Here is a 20,644-nt window from a genome sequence, read left to right as displayed (position 1 = left end):
CAATGAAGAAACTAGAATTTTCACTATTTCATTATTTCCTCCTCTTAAATTACGAGAAGGATTTTTCCAGTCTGGCTGGCAAGTGCCTATTTTGACAACCACAAAAGCCATCTCATACATGAAGCCTCATTATACCTTTTCAGAATTGAGAAGGAGATGTCCATTTGCTCTCACAGCTACTGGCCATTTTTCTCTGTTTGAGGACAAGATACAAAGCATTTGGTAAAGTAAATACATTTTCTCTTTAAAAAAAAAAACCCACACACATTTTATGTTCCAGTTTGGGATGAACACCTTAAGTGGAATCTTCAAAAAAAAAAAAACCTATGGGATGTCTTAAAAAAAAAAATCAAGGAGTGTCTTTGAAGACGGAAAGAACTACAATATAAGGGTTAGGGATTATCACTGCTGAAATGCAAAGCAGGGAGTATTGCACCTACAATTACATCATTTACCTCACCTCCTTCTATTCAGCTGCATTTAATTTAAAGGCCAGTGATTGGCATTGCCCAACAGCACTTGATAGAGCTAAGTCCCACATATATCTACCACTGGAAGAAGCAGGTATCAAATTCCCCACAACCATCTTTAGTATACATGAGAAAACAGCTTTTCCTACATACAGTTTTATACAACTCTTAAATAGAAGTTCAAGGGAAAGCAAACATAGTATCTTAATGCACAGAACTACATCTTTCTAAAAACACCATGCGATCAGCAAAGATTCTCAATCTGTACTGCATAGTCCATGGGAATATGTATACACTGTTTTAACAATCCTTGAGAAGTAATTAAGAAAACTTAATGATAATAAAGTTACTTAAAATCTCAGTGCAGGAATACGATTCAATACTAGAAAATACACAGGAGGAGATATTTACAGAAGACTTTGACTTTTATAAAAGAGGCCAATGAAAGCTGAAGTTAAAATTTGTTCTCCACTTTTACACATTTGCTTTTTCATGTGGCTACCGAACTGAGCATTTCATGCCTCCATAGATAGCTAAAACAAATGAAAAATAGCATCAAATACCACAATTCCAACATTGGCTGCATTTGGATTTAGGTCTAGATGCTGCTACTCTTAGTATTGTCTCCACTCTCAAAGGAAGAAAAAGCCCTAAAGATACACCAATGCTGTTTCAATGTTTTTTACACGTATCCTCTAAAGAAGCACCAAGCCAAGGTACTGTTCAGTTAGGACATATAAATCCTTAGGTTTGCTCCAGAGCTGATTGAAACTGCCAAGTCAATGCTAGAATTCCAGTGTTTAGAAGAAACAGATTTCAGCAAGTCAACCAGAAGTCATATTATGCAGTTAGATTTCAGTTTTGCTTTAAACAATGTTTTAGAATTTGTATGTAAGAATCTTGCATCCTAAAATCTTTAAAGGATTCTGGAAAAAACGGGAAATAATGGTAAAAAGCCTTCAATTTCAATAACATCTACTATAGACAACTGTAACAAAGCTGCAATCAGAATACATTTTTCAACCTAATTCTAGGCCAAAAAAGCCATTAGCAAACATACCAGAACCACAAACTCTCCAGCTTTATCTCCTGCACACCTGTTTTGCATTCTCTCCAAACTTACCTTTGATCTGACCACATAGCCACATGATTATAGAGGTAGTATGACAGATGATTTGGAACAAGATCTTTGCCAGAAACTCTGAGATCCACAGGATACCAAAATTCAAACTCCTCCTTTAGCTTGTCCAACTTTTCTTTTGGAATCTCTGTTTTAGGAAATGGAGCTGCCTTGAAGAAGACATAATCCCAAACTTCTTTGCTCATTTGATGTGCCCTGTACAGAATTAGTCCCATATTGAGATGGCAGTAAAAGTTCCTCTTACACTCCACAACATTTTGAATAAGACAGCTTAAAACTGTTGATTCATTCTCACAACATACTCCATGTGATAAGCAGAGCAAACGTGGACAAAGAGTGTACAGGTACTTTGTCTAGATCAGATGAGCGAGTCCAACATCAGAAACAAAATCAGAACTCAGAACTGCTCAAGCCATGCCCTTCTTAAAACACCCTTTGATACTTCCCAATAAAGCATGAAGACTCCCATAAAGAAAAAGTAGTTAATAATTAAAGCATAATCTTTAATGTCCTGGAAACCTCATTATTTCTTCTCCAAATGCCACCCCCCCACCCCCAGCACCACTTGTGACCTTAACTGAATACTGAAAACCTACTACTAGTACCTAAATTTCTCTGCCCTCCCTCGCACTGGGTCATATAGCCATTCCTTCTGGCTTCCACAAAAGTAAAAGAGCAGGAGTACAAGAGAATTGCTGTACAATTCAAGGTCGCCTCCTACATGGAAAAATTAGTGGTCTTTTCCCACTTTGAATGGAATTAATCCATTCAAAATTAACATTTACTGTAAGACACATTTAACAATTACTAGAGGTAGAATCCACAATTTTGAATGAAAACGCTGATGAGATGCAACTTAGACCCACAGTTCTGCAGCCACTGGCCTGCATTAAAAAAATATCCTTCTTGCTTCTACAGAGATTTTTATTCCTAGCTCCTTAGAATTTCATGGAGTCCACCAGATACTACCTGCATACGTTTCAGATTAAGTAATTTCAAATCAAAGTTTACTATTTGTTAACATCTACTAAGGTGCTTTGGCCTGTATTATGCAGAGAGGAGAAGCATTCTGGATCCAAAGTACCTCCAGGACATATTAAACAACTAGTTCAAACAATGGTCGATACCACCAGCCTAGAATAAAGTCTTACACGCACCAGTTTGCTGGTTTAGATCTGGTAGTTATTGTTCTATGCTTTAAATTACTGTTGTGTGCTCTGACTTAGCTTCCATGTCTGGTGCCAAAGATCGCTGTAACCAAATGGTGACTGACATGACGCGCCATAAATCCCCTTTTACTTTACCCCACAGAGTAAGTCTTAGTAAAAAGTGTTTGCTAACACTGTAAGAAAGATGTTTATCTACTCATGTAAGAGTACACACTAACATATACACTTAATTACATCAAATCTATAATTCAGGGCTTAGGATGCTCACTTCAAAGTTTGTTTCCAGACATGACTAGTACATAGGTAGCCTCTCTGTAATTAGAGAGGTTTGAGCCAAAATTAAAACCTTGCCAAGACTTTCAGAACTATTTCTGTTTGTAAGAATCTTCACCTTGGAAATGGTTTTCAGACTAGTTATAGCATTGAATAAGGCAAGTTCCAGTTCTGATGTGTAAACTACTCCAGAAAAGAGTTCATAAAACATGCAGAATTAGAGCATAAGATTCAAGGCAAGATTGGCAGTGTTTTTTTCAATTCCAGGTGAGTTGTACTATCTCAACTCTGATCTCTATCACTGAAAGTTCACAACCACTCCAACCAAGAGGTCACAGAGCAGTCTTAGGAGGTATTTTGGTACAAATGCCTTCTCCCTCTTACTTTGAAGGTTTCCACATACGAGTTGTGCATAAAAGATGGTTCTAAGCTTCTAAGAGAGTTACCAACTTTTAATACAGTGACAAAAACTAAGTGCTAACCTTGCCCACTTTGTACACTGAAGCATACAATTTTTTATAGTTGCAAAGCAGTCTCAATAAGCAGAGACACTTCAGCAGCCACTGAAACCAATCGCTCAAAGACACCTGGCAAGGACCATTTCAAGGCAAGTGAAACAAGTATTAAAAAAAGTTATTTACTCTGCATACAGTTCTGCTTTCAGGGACATTCCTCCTCTCTCTGGCCACCATACTCCTTTTGCTTTCCTTATTTCCCTTCTGCAGATTTGCTGTAACTTAGCTAACAGCAGGTTAAGTTTTAACAACGATGCTTTTTAAACACAAAAGCAAAGAATCAGCCTGCTTGGCAAGTCCTTGTCAAAAATAATTCGGGAGATAAGCACACCAAATTAAACAAGAAAACTCAATGATTCACTCTCCTTACCTGATGTCTAGAGGAGATTCTCCTTGGCCCCTCAGGTTACCTCCCTGTAACAGATGAGCCACTGTGTAATAGGCCATGTAGATAGTCGAGTCAGAGAGAGACTCTATCAGCCACTGCTCATCCCAAGGTAATCGGGTACCTAGAAGAGATGGAAACCAGGTATCAGATACAGTCAGTATCATCCCTACTAACAAGCGCAACACTCAAGCATACATAAGCAGTTTATGACTTTCAGTGGAACATATATATACACACACACACAGGCAAGTACTCATGCTTATGCTTTTAAAAATCCTTTTTTTAAAAATTCAACTTATGCATTTGAAAATTTTGTTGAAGAGAAAATACTTGCTATTTTTGTAGTCAGCTTCTCAGCACAACTGCCAAATTTCAGCTCATGATCGTTTGCTGTGTATTATAATGCAGTTATAACAGTTGTCCCACGTCATAGGCTACACAAGATGAAGGCTAGTCAGAATTTAAGGAGAACACCCAAGAAATGGTATTAGTTCCTTCTTCTGAGGTCTCTTACAAATCAATGACCCAGGCAAAAAGCTACAGAGATGCTGCACAGAATCAGTGTAGTAATGCAAAAATAAAATTACCCCTGGCCACATGCGTTTTCAAGAAAGTGATCCCTTCTCTGGGATGCTGGGTCACGACGTAAATTGGATAAATCTGTTCTACACTTACCTATACTATTTTGGATTCTAGATAGCACTCAAGCCTTCCAAATGAAGTGATGAGTACCATCCTCATGAAGCACTGAGTGGGAAAAGGAGTGTTTTGCCTACCTAAGCCATATGTCCTGGAGCAGGCATGCTCTTGTAGCCAACCTAAAGTAGCTTCAAAATTTCTCCTAGTCTCTTCACAAAACCTGTAAGAAATAAGCTATTACTAATTACTCCTCTCAGCCCTCTTAGACCACCACCACCAGCAGCAAACAATCACTCCGCTTTTACATCTGCTTTTATAACTTACGTCTCTAGATGTTTCAAGCACTCTGATGCCTGTTTCTTCCAGTTCACTTCACCATAATCTAAATACCTACAGTCAGGAAAAGTTTATTGTAATAAAGCAGTCCAGAAGTAGGATATAATTTGGCAGTAACTTTGTAACTACAGCTTTACTTCACTTACCACTGGTCACAAAGGGCCACGACACATTCGTCAGCAGACCTCGATATAACTTGTTTCTCAGGTTCCATATAAATCACGGCTTCATCCTAAGAGTTGAAAGGGCAATAAAAGCTAAGATTTAAGTACTTAGCAAAGTCTTGAAAATCCTCACATCTTACTAAAAAGCATCCTCTCCATTCTAATCTGTTTTACAGCATTTAGTGCATGGCTTTCATCACTGCACAGGCTCTCTGCCTCAGTATTCACTTTAAAATGAGGGCTTGACCATGTACTTCTGAGGTATCAGTTCACATAATTTTGTAAAGAGTGTCTCCATGCATGACGAAAAGGAGGACAGAAGCACAACATATTACTCATTGACTACACCCCTACAGATTAAAACAGCTACTAGAAAACTCTGGGGGACAGAGGGAGGAGGGAAGGTAAAGAAAAACAGAACGGTGAGCTTTAATTCTACCTTCACAAACCACGTATTCTGATACAGGATGAAGTGTTATATTGTAATCTGAACATAACAATGCTGCAACAACAAGGCAATATTGACTAAATAACTGAAGCCTCTCCTGCTTCCAGTCCTCATCAGGAAAATCTTATTAGAGAGATGACATGATCATTGTTCACTTACTACTCTTCCTTCTCTGCATGATGAACCCCAGAAATGGGGTGTCTGCATGTCACAGACATCCTTTACTGGTAGGCTTGAAAAAGACCGACAATTCAGATCTTACACTTTCAGTATCTTCCCAACTGTATCAAAGATTAAATCAGACCACCAAAATATTTCGTAGACAAGGTGATGGGATGAAGCAGGGAATAAGAAGTCTCTAATTAAGCTATTCATCCCACTTAGTCCAAGAACACAAGGTTCTTCTTTTAGCAGTATTTCATCCTCTGTAGCGATCCAAAGCACCACTAAGAGGACTGCAGAACCGAAACAGAGAGGTTTCTTCAGCAACTCGGCTACTGTGAAAAAGACAAAATAGATAATTTAAAAGAAGCTGCGTGCATACTACCACATACATTATCCACCATCATCTTCTGAATATGTTTCTTGACATCTTGAACTTTTTGTCCTTTGAATCCATCCACCAACATTACCTGTAAGAGATGGGTCAAAGGAGTTGATTTTTTTTTTCTTAAATTAACAAGGAATAGGTGCAATAGCTCTTCAGATCAACATAAAGAAGTAGCAGTTACTGCAATCTTTGACATGCAAAAAATAGGAATACAGATTTTTTTTCCATTAAATAGACAGTCATCTTTACCCAAAATGAGTTTGTATACATGTCAGCATACACATCAGCAATCGAACACAGCTAGTCAGAAATAAAAATTGTTGCCAGTTTATAAGAAAACAGCTGAGGAATACATCATAGTAAGCCATTACACAAGTAAAGACATAAAGGAGATTAAAAAAACACCCACACCACACACCAACACACTGCTCTCTTCATACCAGTTTCCAAATCAATACTTGTAACAAAATTGATCAACTCCCCAGAATGTGATCACTTGCTTGGAAACCAGATTATATGTCTCAGTTTGCAGTCCTATGTTCCTCCACTCTCTTTCTTCAATTCCACATAACTCCTCCAACTGCAGAACCTGACTGCAGCAGAACGCTAAATGAGAAGTGGTCTGGGGAAAAAAGAAAAAATCTCCCGCTTTCTTGCAGTCTTCTTTTTTTTTTATTCTTCTTTATCTTTACCCGCTTTTTTTTCTCCTAATCAAACTCAGCAAGAAAACACTTATCAAAATCTTTTATTACTTACTCCCTCATAAAACCCTCTCAGGTACACTTTCTCCTTGGCCTCAGCAAGTTTCTCTCTGTCATTCTGGCTCTGGATTTTGAGCTCATCACAGACTGATGGAGCACAAAGGTTGCCATAGCCTGGGATTTCAATGATGGGCACCTGAGAATTAACAAAACAGTGTCAGATATTCAGTTCAAATTACCTCAAAATCTACACAAAGATTTGTTTCCTGGATTTCACAAGCTTCACTAGAAGCAATGCATTGAACGAAACAGAGACAAGTATGTTTCGCTTGGTTTGCAGTCCCTAGGCTGACATGGGAGTCTAAACCAGAGATTATGAAGGGGGAAAAAAGGCAGTCATTACTAGTTACCTGAAAGCATTTGTCCTGCGTGATCTCTTGGCCAAAAGCAATATTAACCAAAGAACCCTAATGGCAGCAGAAGCAGGTGCTAGGGCTATGTCAAATTTCTACTGTATTGTGCTACTCTGTGTGTAAATCTGCAGCATCTATTACTAATCAAGTTATGTAGAACTTAAAGTATTAGTGCAATTCCACTCATCCAATCAAAAATTCCTGACAGTCCCCAGTGTGACTCCTGATCTGCCCTCCTACAAGCAATAACCCAGTTTTCTCTCCTGACATGACACCAGTACCAAGCTGTACTGGTACTTAAGCTAGCATGTGGAAGCAAGGGTAATGCTTGGTATTGGGATGGCTTTACCTGTAACTTATGTTTTCTACTGAAAATGGATCCAACCATGAGTCTGCATTAACAGTAAGGGACTTGGGCTCTTTGCATAGAACAGATAGAATAATAATCCAGCCATTAAGGCTGTACGTTTTAACCAACAGGTTATCAGTGTAATGATGCAATCCATTCTCCAAAATAGTAACTCCCACAAAAATTAATACTTTTCTTTATCTCTGAAGTATAGCATAGAATAACAAATCTTTGCTGCAACCCCTAACGGACCAAATATTACAACTACAGCAAAACATGAAAACTTTACTCTAAACTTTTCAGCTCTTTCAGCTGAGGAGGACTTTAAATAGAAATTCTGGAAAAAAGCATGCACAGTTCTTGGCACATTCCTCATCAGTGAATACAAAATAATGTGTACTGCAGATGGACATATTTGGGTGTACTTACTGGTTCAAACGGCAGGACCATTTCATCTTTGATGCCATACTTCACCCTCAAAGCCTTTGAAAGTTAGAGGAAAAAAATGCAATATGGTTAGAAGAAAAAAATGTTCTAGATTTAAAGGTTTTTATCCATTCATAGGGTCTTTCTTGTACATAGTATTTTATTATAAAGCAGACAAAGCCACTTCCCTGCCTTCTCACCACTTCTCACACTTGAGTTTAAGGCCCGTCTCATTTCCAGGTAATTCTCTGTCATAATTGCCTACATTTTTTAAGAGAGGAAAAACCACTATTGTTCTACCCTGAAAATGAGTAGGACAAAAATTCAATAGCCAGGGATAGCTGTTTAGACACTGATGTACTCTTGTAGCTGTAATAGCAACAGCTACTTTTAAGTCTCATCTGAAATTCATAGAGAGCTCTTAATCTCACCTCTGGAATTCATTTCCACAGCAGGAATTTATTTACGTTTCACTGGTACTCTTCTACACCTTAACATGCAGCAGAAGTTACACGATTCTCATCCAAAACTCTTCTTGAAGTCTGAGAATAAACATCTGTCCCAGCCCAGCTGGTTTTAACTTCATTTATTTTGAATATATTTGATTTCAGGTTAGAGATAGCAAAACTCCAATTAAAGGGAGTTTCATTTTACCCACTGAATATCCGCTTTTGACCCTCCACACTATGGAAAGGAAACAGAAACAGAAGCAAATCAGTTAACAGACTGACCTGTTTTTTTTTCAAATCTCTCAGGGCTGCAATGTCATCCGGAGAATCAGAGGGAACACTTGTTACCACTCCAGTTCCTTGACAAAGAAAGAGATACAACAGATAAAAAGATTCGTCAACACGTATTGAATGCACAGTGTGCATCAAACAGGCTTTGGCAAGACACTGCTGTAAAGTTACCTTTATCTTCCTTGATCGTGAGCATGGGAAGAGCATATATAACTTTGTAGGCGGTGAGAGGCGCAGAAAGTGCAGCGCCAAGAATCTCCTATGCAGGACAAAGGAGTATCATTACAATAAATAGCACTTTATCAGCCTAGCTGAGTAAGCTCTCCTGGCTGATATTCTTTAAATTTGCTGGCATTCCTTACATATTACAAACAAATTAATTAAAATACATATATCTATGTAGTTAGACAAGGAGGAATTACATATGAAAAGCATGCATGTACCATTTGAGACAGTATATGGACTATTCACTGCTAGAAAAGTCAAATACTAGACAATATAGAGAAAAGCGAAACTACTGAAAGTTTAGAGTTGGAAAAAGATAGTAAGCAGGAGAACAGTTTGCCTCCAAATATCTGAAGCACATCAGCATCAAGACAGGAATGAATTACGAAGCCAGTGTCAAAAGCTAGATTAAACAAAGTCAGGAAAAGCATATTGTCAAGACCATTTATGCACTGACAGGAGGTAGTCTAGATGTTGCAGTTGTCTTCTACCTCTCTAACTTGCTTGAATTCACATCATGTCTACTAACAAAGAAACAAAAACTGTATTTTCTACTTCATCCTTCAAAGCAGAAGGAAGAAAGATGGTGACAAGTTTCAGTGAATGGAGATCAAGTGATGTAAACAGCAGGAGGATACTTTGTATTAAGATGAACAAATGCCACTAACTACATTTACTCAAAGCACAGAAGTTAAGGATAGTAAATACCAAAAACACTAACGTTCAATTACTAAGCTAAGCAAGCTTCATTCACAAAGATGTACTGGAAATTTCAGCATCAACAGAAAGCCTTTTTCACATAACCCTTTCTAGCTATTACTTTTTTCCCCTCCCTTTCCATTCCCCGTAGAGAAGTCATCACTCTTCCCAGCGTGCAGAAAAATGTTACTTAAAATCATTCATTCATCAACTAGTGCTAAGGCAATAGTAACGCATTTGTCCAGAGGTACATGCATCAGGTTGACCTCCCAGAAGTAGCTGTAGCTCAGCTGCCAAGGAAGCTGTCTTCTGCTTGCTTTTTTAGTCACTAAACCCTCCAAAATTTTTGTAATAGTTTCTATATTTTCTTTATAAGTAGAATTCTACCATCACCTTTGTAAGTATAAGCTTCACAGGAACAGATAAGCCTGACCAGCAAGCTGCAAGATGCTTACTTCTCCCATCAGCTCCTTGACAACAGGTACGACTCCATTATCTTTTGTAAAGCCCTGGTAGGACATGTTCCTGGCAGCTCTTTGGGTACAGATAAAAATATCCCCATTCACAGTTTCAAAGCCGATGTACTTCATATCTGGGCGAACCCAGCAGTTAGTCTGTCCAAACATGGTCTCTGGTCTGAGCGTAGCAGCCACCAAGAAGATATTTTTCCCTCTTAGGCCACTGGGGGGGAAAAAGTATTTTATAAGTCACCAAAATAAAAACATTCAGGGCAATACAGAACATGCTTTTAAGCTAATATGAACTTTTAAGAAACATTTCCTAAGGGATGAAAGTGGGTCATTAAGTTCTTTGTGGGTTTTTCATTCTTTTTTTTTTTTTAAACTCCAATTTTGAGTTCCACACAGACCAGTGAATATAGCAGCTCAAAACAGAGACCAAGTCTTTGAAGTGACAGAAGTAACAGGGTGAAATTAAATTCTGCATTAGGCAAAACAGACTGTCTAATTTAATGGTCACTTCTGGCCATAAGATAGAACGAACCTATTCGCCATTACGAATTCAAGACCTACCTTAATTTTGCGGGATAAGGATCTAGCACCTTCATTTTTATTAGCGTATATTCTTGAGGCCCAACACCCTACAATTCACACAAACAATGCAGCAATCAATATATGACATTGACTTGAGCAGTAAAGAAACTAAATCCTATTCTGCAGTAACCTAACCCAAACGTTATTTAAGGTACTGATGCTTTCTTCAAAGTAAATCCTATTTCCATCGATACAAATGGCTGTTTACTAAAACACAGACTGGAGAGAGAGGTTATACTTTATTCCTATGTCCAAAGATTTACTCGTGACAGCCACTATCTCAACAACACATAAGTTAATAACAGCTTATTTGTTTTGTTTCAACAGATAGATAATGATATGATGTAGTGATGCTGCTGGCACAAATTGCCAAATAATCACAGAAAACAGCTACAATGGAAAATACTATCCATAGTTCAAGACAAATATTCTCAATAGAGACGTTCATTTAATTTCCACATGTACTGACAACTGAGAACCAATTACTCCGTATGTACAAAATATATTTTGCTCCAAGATACAATTTATTTTTCCATTCAGTATTTAAAATCATAAGCAATGCATAAAAATGTCAATTAAAAGTATTACCTCTCCTGTTTGCCTGTCATGATCCATGCAAGGCTGTCCATCTTTTGGAGAATAAATTGTGTATCTAGAAAAAGGTATGTTTCCATTTAGTGGCAAATACAGTAAGGCATAGACCAAGAGAAAAAAAAAAAATAAAGATAGACCTTTATGAAAAAGGACCTCTTAACAGTATTTTCAAATTTTGCATCAATCTGTTTGCACCGATGTCAATGTTCAGTTTTTGCAAGACCTTTCAGTATTGGCCCTATTTTGCTTTGAGTTGGTATCCATGGAAAAACTAAAACAGGAACACAATCTCACACACTTCGCTAGCACAATAAATACACTACTGTACCTAGTAGAGCATTTGAAATGAAAGGATTTTCGTTTAATGTGAGTTATAAGCATGTTCTAGAGACATGTCATAGGGTTCCATCTTCGGTAAAGCTGAGCTTATCCATAGTCACAATAAACTCAGAGTTGAGTGGCAGGCTTACCGTTTCCCAAACTTAATCTTATTTCTTTCCTTTAATGTAAGAAATTGCCATCGTACAAAAGAATCATAATAAGGATTAACGTCTGTAGTAACGAAAGAACGCCTCCAATCCACCTGAAAATGCATAAGCGTCTCCGGTAAGTAAATCCAATAAAGAAATTCAAGGAACCTCACAATAGCAAAACTATTATCATAAAAATAAAGAGAAGTTTCTCTCCAAAAAGATAATGCAAGTACATATCACACAAAGCGTGCATGCTTAAAAACATAAGTATGCAGCCTGTATGTGCATGGTCTTTCAAAGCTGAGATGTCAAAGACTCAAGGCCCTGTCTGCTGACTGAATTTTAGAGATTTTGTAGCAGTTTTAACCAATCGCTCCAGCTAAATTTCAGCACTACCTTGTTTCATAATCTCTATATGTCTTTATTTTTAAAAATCTGTTGTCAGCATGCAAGTATCTTTATTTAATATCACATCATCACTCTTCCTAAAACTACTGTCAACACTGACTACAGAACAGTTATCTAAATAGGGGAACAAGAAGTGAAAGTCGTAATTCCTTTATTTGATTCTTGTTTCCAGTTGTGATCATTGCATAGGGTATAAGCTCCATATAAGAAAGCACTTAATTATATTACCCAAGACTATTAAAAGGTTAAATGAATAATTCCAAAAATACCAGAAACATATCTAGAATAATGCTGGTATTATGCAGAAAATCTTCTTAAAGGAGAAGCAGCATATTCATAAACATAATGACCATACAAGTATGGCTGCTCGCATAATTGAATTTTAGATTTCATACAGTTACCTTCAATCCCATGCTTTTCAGATCCTGGACAGCAAGGGGAGGGAAATAATCCAGCCAATGCTCAGCTTCAGAAAAGCTGACTACTTCTTCATCAGAAAGACCCAAAGACTTCATGATTCCCCACTGGTATTTGGAAGAGCCAGTCTTGGCAGCAGCCTTACTCTGAAAGGACAACTGTGATTAATAAAAAGTACACGTTCCTGTATTCACAATAGCTTTATATGCTTGAGAGCATTTTTCTCTATTAATTTTTATTTCCAGATATACAGGTTAATACAAATATTCTAGCATCCTTTCTCTAGCAGTGAAGATTATTAATCAGAGTTTCTGATCTACACTATTTCCTAGCTTGTCTTCAACTGTACATACATTAGCCCCCCTCTTTTCAACTGTTACATGCTTAGATCTGATACAGCTGCAGAAAGGGTGTGCCATGACAAACTGGCAAGAAATGACCAGTTCACTGAGGTGCTGGTCAAACAAATGGGTGTGTTTACCATGAAAAGGTAGAACAGTCCTGCGCTATACCCTTGTATCAAAAACCTTTTCTGCTGTTACTTTGCACATATTACTTTTTCCAGCTATTGTCCTTCAAATATCTTGTTTCTCTACCCAACAGCAACTTACTACCTGCAAGAGTAGGCAAGATCACATCTTCTGTTGATGTACAGCAGACAGAATCCCCAACCTAATGCTTCCAGCATGACGATCTCTTTAGCATACACAAACAATATACATAAGAACATCTCGTAAGTTTTTCCTAGACTTGATTCTTTTCCTTGCTTTGTGATACTCCCAAAATCATAAGTCTCATTTAAATACCTGATAAGCCAAAATAGTTTGGATGATTTTACTTAGCATATCTAGCCAGAATAGGCCAGATACCAATTTACAAGAGAATAATCAGAATAGCAGGTGTGTATATATATATCCCCTACCGCTGAGAAAGGGGAGTTATTTCCTACAACTTGTTTGTGAAGGTTTTATGCGGGGAGGGGGGGGAAAATCAGAGTATTACTCTGGATGATCTTATTTTTCCTCAGGAAACTATTAAACAGTGCACCAGCTCGCCATTAAGATTTCATGCATTAAAATGGTATCTCTGGAACCATACAGCTGATGCATTTTTTTCAAGTCTACCTTAAAAGTACCCAGCTAACTTGGAAAAAACAGTCTAAATATTTGTATCACAGGTTTCTGAGCCGTGTGAAAGAGGAAAAGCCCATAATGCATACTTTGAAGCTTTGAGAGCACAGCTACCAATCCACAAAGCCTTTGTTTAAAGTTTACCTTTTTGCCTTTTGCTTTGTCTTTGATGATAATTTCTTCTTCTTTTTTAGCAGAATTTTCTTCCTCTTCTTCCTCCTCATCAGGAAATTCAGGTGGGCAGCCATATAATTCCATTTCTCTTTTTAGCTTATCTGCACAAGCCTAAATAAAGTTATTGGTAGACTATCAGAACTTTTCTGTGGCAATTGCTTCAATCATAGCTAAGGAGTGCTTTTTACTGGTAACACTTTGCATTTCACTACAATGCTTTAAACTTTTTCTGGACATTGCATTAACTTCTAGGAGATCTTGCAACTTCAATAATGCATGCCACAGCAGGAAGAGGTTTACAGTGAGGATTTTCTTGCAAATGAAAAAATACAACAGGTAAACTTAATTTTAAAGCATTTTATTTTCTAGAAAGTCATAATGTATAGTTCAAGCTCAACACATCTTTACTACAAATTCAGGTTCCAAATCACACTATCTTGATGAATTTTTTAATAAATTATCATGATGTTCTGGATGGACAGTAAGCAATGCTCTAAATAGTCTTAAGTACAAAAAACATTAAAAAAGCCCTCAGTAACTCAAACCATCTTACCTTTATAGGCATCCCAGTGCAGTGTAGACCAAATGGAAACAAGCAGTTCTTTCCCTTTAGCCTCTGGTACCCAACTGCAAACTATATAAAGTGGAAAAATGAAACAGATGAAACAAGAATGGCATAGGGCTAAATTAGCACCCTTCTCAAAAAGTAAGTGCAATTCCTTCTTTAACATGAAACTACTAAAAGATAGACGAAGGCAGTCAACAGCATCTAGGAAGCTAATTAAAGGAAAAGAAGGTGAAACTAAATTTTGGTATCAAGTCTGCCACTGCCTGGCTGCATAAGTACAAGCCTTCCTAATTTTCAGGGGGCTGTTTTTGACTAGAGAAGAATGGGTGCAAAGAAGAGATCGATTCTTTGGAATCCTATCCACTAGTACCTAAAGCCTGTTAACACACAGGTAATAGAGCACAGTATTCACAAACAAAAGAGACAGTAAGATTTCTTGTGAAGTTTGCACCATTTAGCAGCTAGACAAATGGTAGGAAGCAGCACCTCCTAAAAATCTCGGCAAGTCTGAAAGAATGAATAGAGGAAACACTTGTAGTCTAGTCTCCTAGAATTAAAAAAAGCGATCAGTGGCAGCTCTCTTCAACCAGCAATATTTCCACTGAAAACATGGGAAAAAAGGGAAGTTTGAATAAGTCATTATTGAATCTATAAAGTAATTAACAAGGCATTCTGTTAGCTCAAAATTTAACTACAAAATTAGCATTTGTTCTAGAGTAGTATTTAAAGGTATTAGCAAAGGAAAATTTTTACCTCACATTTAGATAAAGAAAACGTGTGTCCCAGGTGAAGGCGGCCGTTCATGTAGGGATAAGGAAATGTAACAAAGTACTTTCCTCTGCTGAGAAGAAATTCAAAGAATTAAAACATGTAATTAGCTTTTAAAACGGCCATCAGAAGATGCACAAGTGAAACAGTTAACTGATATGTTCACCTATTATCAGCCCACAGTGACATTAAAATATTTTCTCCACCAGTAACACGAGTCTTTGATTTTAAAGAACCGATACACTAACAGGTTTTATCTTTAAAAAAAAAAAAAACACCACACAAAAGAAAAAACCCACATAGGACCGACATCACAAAGAAACTGTGAAATAGATATAACATCTTCCCAAAGGTAACAAATTCTAATCCTGCTTCTGTAAATTAATTACTGCAAAGGCTTGAAGTTATTTATTTAATCTCCCACTGACTGAGTTCAGGTTTTTTAGTGGCACACTGTAAATAAGTACTCATTTCACAGGGATATACTGTTGCACAGTGTTTTCAATATGTATTATGTTGTCATAACCTGACCTCTCAAAGCAACTAAGATAATTTCTAGATCTTTAGGACATTGTAAATTTCTACCTCCACCTTTGCGCTCTACTTCATCCCTTGTCTTTTCCCTGCAGACACTACCACTGATGTATAAACATGCATAAATAAAGGCCAAGTCATTTGTTTGCTTGCAAAATATTACAATTTAAGCAGCTGCCACCTGTTACACCACTTTCGTTATTATCTTGGTTTAATTTGACTTTCCCACACAACAAATAACTAACCTCATATTGCCGAGGTCACTGCTTTTTCACTCAGAGACCTACCCAGCCGACTAATGCTGTTCCACAGAAGCCTCCCTCTACACTGTAAAAAGCATCGATCCCATTGAACCAAGAGGAACTGTGCTCCCAAGCATGCTAATCATTTCCAGAGGTCCTGTCTTAAACAAGTTTTTCAGGGTTACTCTGGGACAGAAATAAAACTAAGAGCTAAACGGTCTTTCTTAATCCCGCAGTACGCTCCCTTCGCCCACGAAACACGCTTCCTCCCAGCAGCTCTGCTCCATCCCTTCCTCGGGCGGTCAGGAACGCATCTCACCACGTGCTGCCACCCTCACAGTCCTGAGCGAGCGGCGACCAAGGCAACTCAGAAGCTGTCCCCCCATCAGTTCACTCAAGCAGCACTGCGCCTACCACCAGGGAACCCCGTCGTGACAGATAAGGGATGGAACGTAACGTTAAAGCTCGGTAGCGGCTCAGGCGCTACAGCAGAGTGTATCTGCCACGTGGAAAGCAAACGGAGTCCAAACCAGCACTGCACGTGCCTGCTATTTTAGAAGAACCAGTTTCAGAAAGCTGAGGACAGTTACAAAACCAACCAGGTGGGAGAAGATTCAAGCAAAGAAATAAGCACCTTCTACAATCAACAGACAGCAGCTCAAGAATATTTTACCACAAGACCAGAAAGCCATTATCAAAGCAAAAAGTTACGTTGACCAAAACCAGCACAGATTAAAAGTAGAATGCTCTATTTAAAAAAAAAAAAAAAATTGCCTTAACTAACAAATGAGAAAAACAAGGTAAAATTCACAGTAGTTCGAATGAATTAGAAGTGGCAAATAACAAAAAGGAAAGGAAAACCCCAGATGAACCTCAGTACAGATTCACGCACAGAGACGATGTCAACAAGAGGGTTTTTTCTTTTAATTTAACAAGATAAAAGAAATAAGGTAATCCTACCAATGGCATTATTACATGGAAACAGCAGAAAACAAGAAATGGTTCAGACACAGTCCCTCTAGAAACACAATGAAATTACATTAGCAGAGGAAGCTTCAAGCGAAGAAGCAGAAATACAACAAATGCAGTGACTGGAGCTGAAGTTAGAGAACTTCATAGTTAATAAAAAACTTTAGATAACAATGAAATAAAAAAAATCAGGAACATTGCTAGCCATTAAAACAACCTGAGAAGATCTGTGGTGGAATTCCATTCCTTTTAAATAAGGGTTAGATCTTTTCCTAGGGAATCTCCTCTAGTTCAAACAGGAATTGTATCAAAGAATTTATTAAGTCTGAGTTTTGGAAAAGGCCAACCACATTGTAAGTCATTTCTCCTGGCCCCAACTGTGATCTTTAATAATGAAACAGATATTCCTACTATCATTTCCTAGGATTGAGTTTTGCATGAACAGCAACAGATCTCTTACAGTAGTTCCATCTACTTCATAATAGAGCTTTACTAGCTCCACGCAAGAAAAAACATTGTAAGCAAAGCCTTTTCCTGGCACGGGATGAAATCCCACTGTGACTATATAAGGACTGATGGCAGAAATGTTCTGCCAGCATCATCTCTCTCTCCTCTAGGGTAGCTTTTAGTAGTATCAGCTATTTTATAAAAATAGAAGTTTAAGACAAAACTCTAAAATAAATACATGGCATTTTAATTAGAATTGTAAGAACATTAGTTTAGCAAAGCAGCTTTTTCTCTATTTATAAGGTGGTCACATGTTACCATAATGAACACTGAAATTTCATATTAAATTGCTCCATATTGTAAAACTGACCTACTACTTTCAGTTTCAGTCAGAAACTAAGTATTAATTACAGCCTTAAATTTCAACCTGTAAGATAGCGAATACTTAAAGGTCAGACTGCATTTCTGTTAAGTAAAAGTGAGTTCTATAGTGTGAGCAACAGAACCCCACACAACAGTTTTTATTATACCTCCTAATTTAGCATTCAAATCTTCTGACCCATTTGGGTCCTTCACTCTTTACTCAGTCCTGGGACTAATTTTGCTGGAGCTGCAGATCACAACAGAAGTGCAAACTGAAGCTCTATGACTAACAAGGTAGTGGGACAAACCTCTGCAATACAGTTCATGTACAAAAAGAAATCACAGCACGTCATCTGAGGAACAGTAATGATCACACGCCTGGCCCTCACCCACTTCTACACAAAGTAAAACAGGTTGGTCTACACCAGGACCCAAGATATTTGTTCAGCAATTTTCTTTTCTCAGCGAAGCAGAGCAAGTACACGCCTTCCTTCAGATAAAGGAGTGGTCCTTTCTAACTGGGGGAGTGAAAGCCCTCCATGTCAAGAGGTAGAAGTCACCAAAGAGAATCCGTTTTCAAAACCTCAGCGGGTATTGATACCACCAAGGAGTGAGGCGGCTTTTTTCATCCTACTGGAACTTGGCCAACAGATGTACACCACCGCTTCATGTTGCCAGCTACAGAAATGCCAACTTAATGCATAAGTAAGTACCTCCAGATGATCCAAAGAGGCTGCTTTTTTCCCTCCTGGGTTTTGAAGGAAAAAGGTTCCCTTGAAAAGACATTTCAAGCAGTTAAAGATAAAACCTGTAAAAAAAAAAAATGTAACGATACCTCTTTTGGCTCTGCCTATCTGAAGCGTCAATCTCAAAGACTCGCTCATCATCCCACTTTTGCTGGATCTCTTTTTCAATTTTCTTCAGGAAATCGACTTTTGCTGTCCCTTTACGTTCCTGTTAAACAGAAAGAGGAAGAAAAGTCTGGCTGAATGGGTTAACAAATACAGAATTGTAATATATTACAGACACTCCTAAACTCCTTTCGTTACAGGCAAGCATTTCCCTGGACTCCATAACACTGCAGCATAATCTCACAACAGAGCATCGTTAACATGATCTATGACCAGGCTGTGTAAATCTGTATCCTTGAGATTCAGCCTTCCGAAACAAAATCTAAAATCTGTAAGGAAAGGGTTAACAACCTTTTTCTAAGGCAAAGGACTCTACAGTAGCCAACATCTTACACACACACAAGCAAACTGTTCATCTTACCAATAATAAACTCAGAGGTGTCTGAATTGGGGAGATAGGAGTGGATATAAATCTTAAGTGAAAAAAACCACAGAATTCTGTTTTTGTTCCAGACTCTTCATAAACCCCACGTAATGTTTCTTCATCTTGCTATGCATTAAGGGGGAGTAGTACTTCCTAGGCCAGGAGAAGAGTCCGGCATACAAGTCTACTCTAATTGCAGTTCACAAAGAGAGTTCTTCAGGTAAAGTTTTTTAAACCATTTTAAATTCCATCGGTGTTTAAACACCACCATTAAGCGTTAAATATTCCTTCTCCTTATTCATTTATCATACAACACACTGCAAGTGTTAAAGGATACACGCGCTACAGGTACCGCAGCCATAAGGCCTGACATACACAAAGTTTGAGGGTTTGGGATTCTTCCTCAGGATCAAGATATTTGGGGCAGAAGTCGTGTCTACCTTCACTCATATAAGCAAACAGAAATCTGATTAACAATGAAAGTACTACAGCAAACCTCAAAATACCTTTAAGGGAAAAGCAGAGATATTACGATAATGAAAGGTTCTAACTGGTGCCGAGAAGTTTAAGCGCTAGACTCTCGCTCCCCTTTGGTACCGAGTCATTCGCCTCGGGGCGGCTCTACCACGTTACCGGCCATTAAGTCACCCGTGAAACCGCCGAACCAGCTGAAGGCAGTCCGGGCTTTCAGAGCGTTTACCGGCCGCGTAAGCTCCCCAGAAGCACGGCCTACCGACACCGGCGGCTGGACGAACGTAGAAACACCCGAAGGCAGCCAAAGAGACCGCCGGGCTCCCACCGCCACCCCCCCGAGGGGAAGCCTGCCCCTCGGGATCGGTCTGCAGCTCCTACGCGCTGTGAAACGGGAGAGCCACGCTGGCGCCGAGGGGAGCGCGGGGAGCCCGGCCGCCGGCGCCGGGAGGCGGCCGTCCCCACACGAAGGAGCCGCGCTCCCCCGGGCGGACGCCCCGCACGGGCCGGGCGGACGCCGCCACGCGCGCCCCGCCGCGAACGGCGGCCCCAGAGCGGGACCCCGCGGGCCGGGCCCGGAGCTCCCGCACGGCCGCGCCGCGCAGAGGACGGGCGCCGGGAGCTGCGCCCCGCCCGCACTCACCGCCATGCTGCCGGGCCGCCGCGCCTGACGGGAGACGGAGCGGAGCGCCGCGCCCCGCCCCGCCGCACGGGGCCGGGCCACAGCTCCCGCCGGCGGCCGGGCCCTACCAAGGCGGCGGGGCCGGCCCGGGCCGTACCAAGGCGGCGGGCGGGGGGGGGGGGAAGGCGGCGGCCCGGCCGGGGCGTGCCCGAGGGGCGGGCGGGAGCGGGCTGCGGGCGTGGGCCTTTTGTAGCGCGAAGGCGGCCGGCTGCTGCCGCCGGCGCGGAGGGAGCGCGGCCCGGCCCGGCGGGGAGGCGGTGCGCCTGTCCGCCCCCCGCGGCCTCGCTCCCCTCCCGTGCCACGGCGGGAGCAGAGCTGTCCCGCTGCGCCGCTGCAGCGCGGGCAGAGCCCCGCTCCCAGGGCCGGGCCGGCGCAGTGGCTCGGCGGTGCCGGGGCCCGGCAGGGGCGGGGGCTCGCTAGAAGCCCGGCCG

The 20,644-nt window shown here is 39.9% G+C and overlaps 1 protein-coding gene across 3 annotated transcripts in view; it reads right to left on the bottom strand.

Annotated features, from left to right (window-relative positions):
* LARS1 (leucyl-tRNA synthetase 1) overlaps positions 1 to 20,229 on the bottom strand; it is a 33,635-nt gene extending 13,406 nt beyond the window's left edge. The window contains exons 1-21 of one of the 3 annotated variants that reach the window (XM_076349630.1): positions 20,175 to 20,229; positions 18,621 to 18,739; positions 15,216 to 15,303; positions 14,448 to 14,528; positions 13,865 to 14,005; positions 12,575 to 12,736; positions 11,763 to 11,875; positions 11,287 to 11,350; positions 10,678 to 10,745; positions 10,102 to 10,327; positions 8,894 to 8,981; positions 8,714 to 8,790; positions 7,986 to 8,039; positions 6,850 to 6,990; positions 6,098 to 6,175; positions 5,078 to 5,163; positions 4,920 to 4,985; positions 4,733 to 4,815; positions 3,939 to 4,077; positions 1,594 to 1,806; positions 136 to 193 (exon numbers count right to left, since the gene is read on the bottom strand). In XM_076349630.1, coding sequence (XP_076205745.1) covers positions 136 to 193; positions 1,594 to 1,806; positions 3,939 to 4,077; positions 4,733 to 4,815; positions 4,920 to 4,985; positions 5,078 to 5,163; positions 6,098 to 6,175; positions 6,850 to 6,990; positions 7,986 to 8,039; positions 8,714 to 8,790; positions 8,894 to 8,981; positions 10,102 to 10,327; positions 10,678 to 10,745; positions 11,287 to 11,350; positions 11,763 to 11,875; positions 12,575 to 12,736; positions 13,865 to 14,005; positions 14,448 to 14,528; positions 15,216 to 15,303; positions 18,621 to 18,739; positions 20,175 to 20,180 — 2,151 coding nt within the window. In that variant the 5' untranslated portion in view covers positions 20,181 to 20,229. Of the gene's footprint in view, positions 1 to 135; positions 194 to 1,593; positions 1,807 to 3,938; positions 4,078 to 4,732; positions 4,816 to 4,919; positions 4,986 to 5,077; positions 5,164 to 6,097; positions 6,176 to 6,849; positions 6,991 to 7,985; positions 8,040 to 8,713; positions 8,791 to 8,893; positions 8,982 to 10,101; positions 10,328 to 10,677; positions 10,746 to 11,286; positions 11,351 to 11,762; positions 11,876 to 12,574; positions 12,737 to 13,864; positions 14,006 to 14,447; positions 14,529 to 15,215; positions 15,304 to 18,620; positions 18,740 to 19,566; positions 19,765 to 20,174 lie in introns of those variants that run through there. The other 2 variants (XM_076349632.1, XM_076349633.1) reach the window with 2 other exon arrangements.
* Between the last annotated feature and the right edge of the window lie 415 nt (positions 20,230 to 20,644).

This window comes from Aptenodytes patagonicus, chromosome 12 (assembly GCF_965638725.1).
Source record: "Aptenodytes patagonicus chromosome 12, bAptPat1.pri.cur, whole genome shotgun sequence".
Classification (NCBI taxonomy): Eukaryota; Metazoa; Chordata; class Aves; order Sphenisciformes; family Spheniscidae; genus Aptenodytes; species Aptenodytes patagonicus.
Note: the sequence above shows the minus strand (reverse complement) of the source record. Positions and strands in the feature narration are given on the sequence as shown.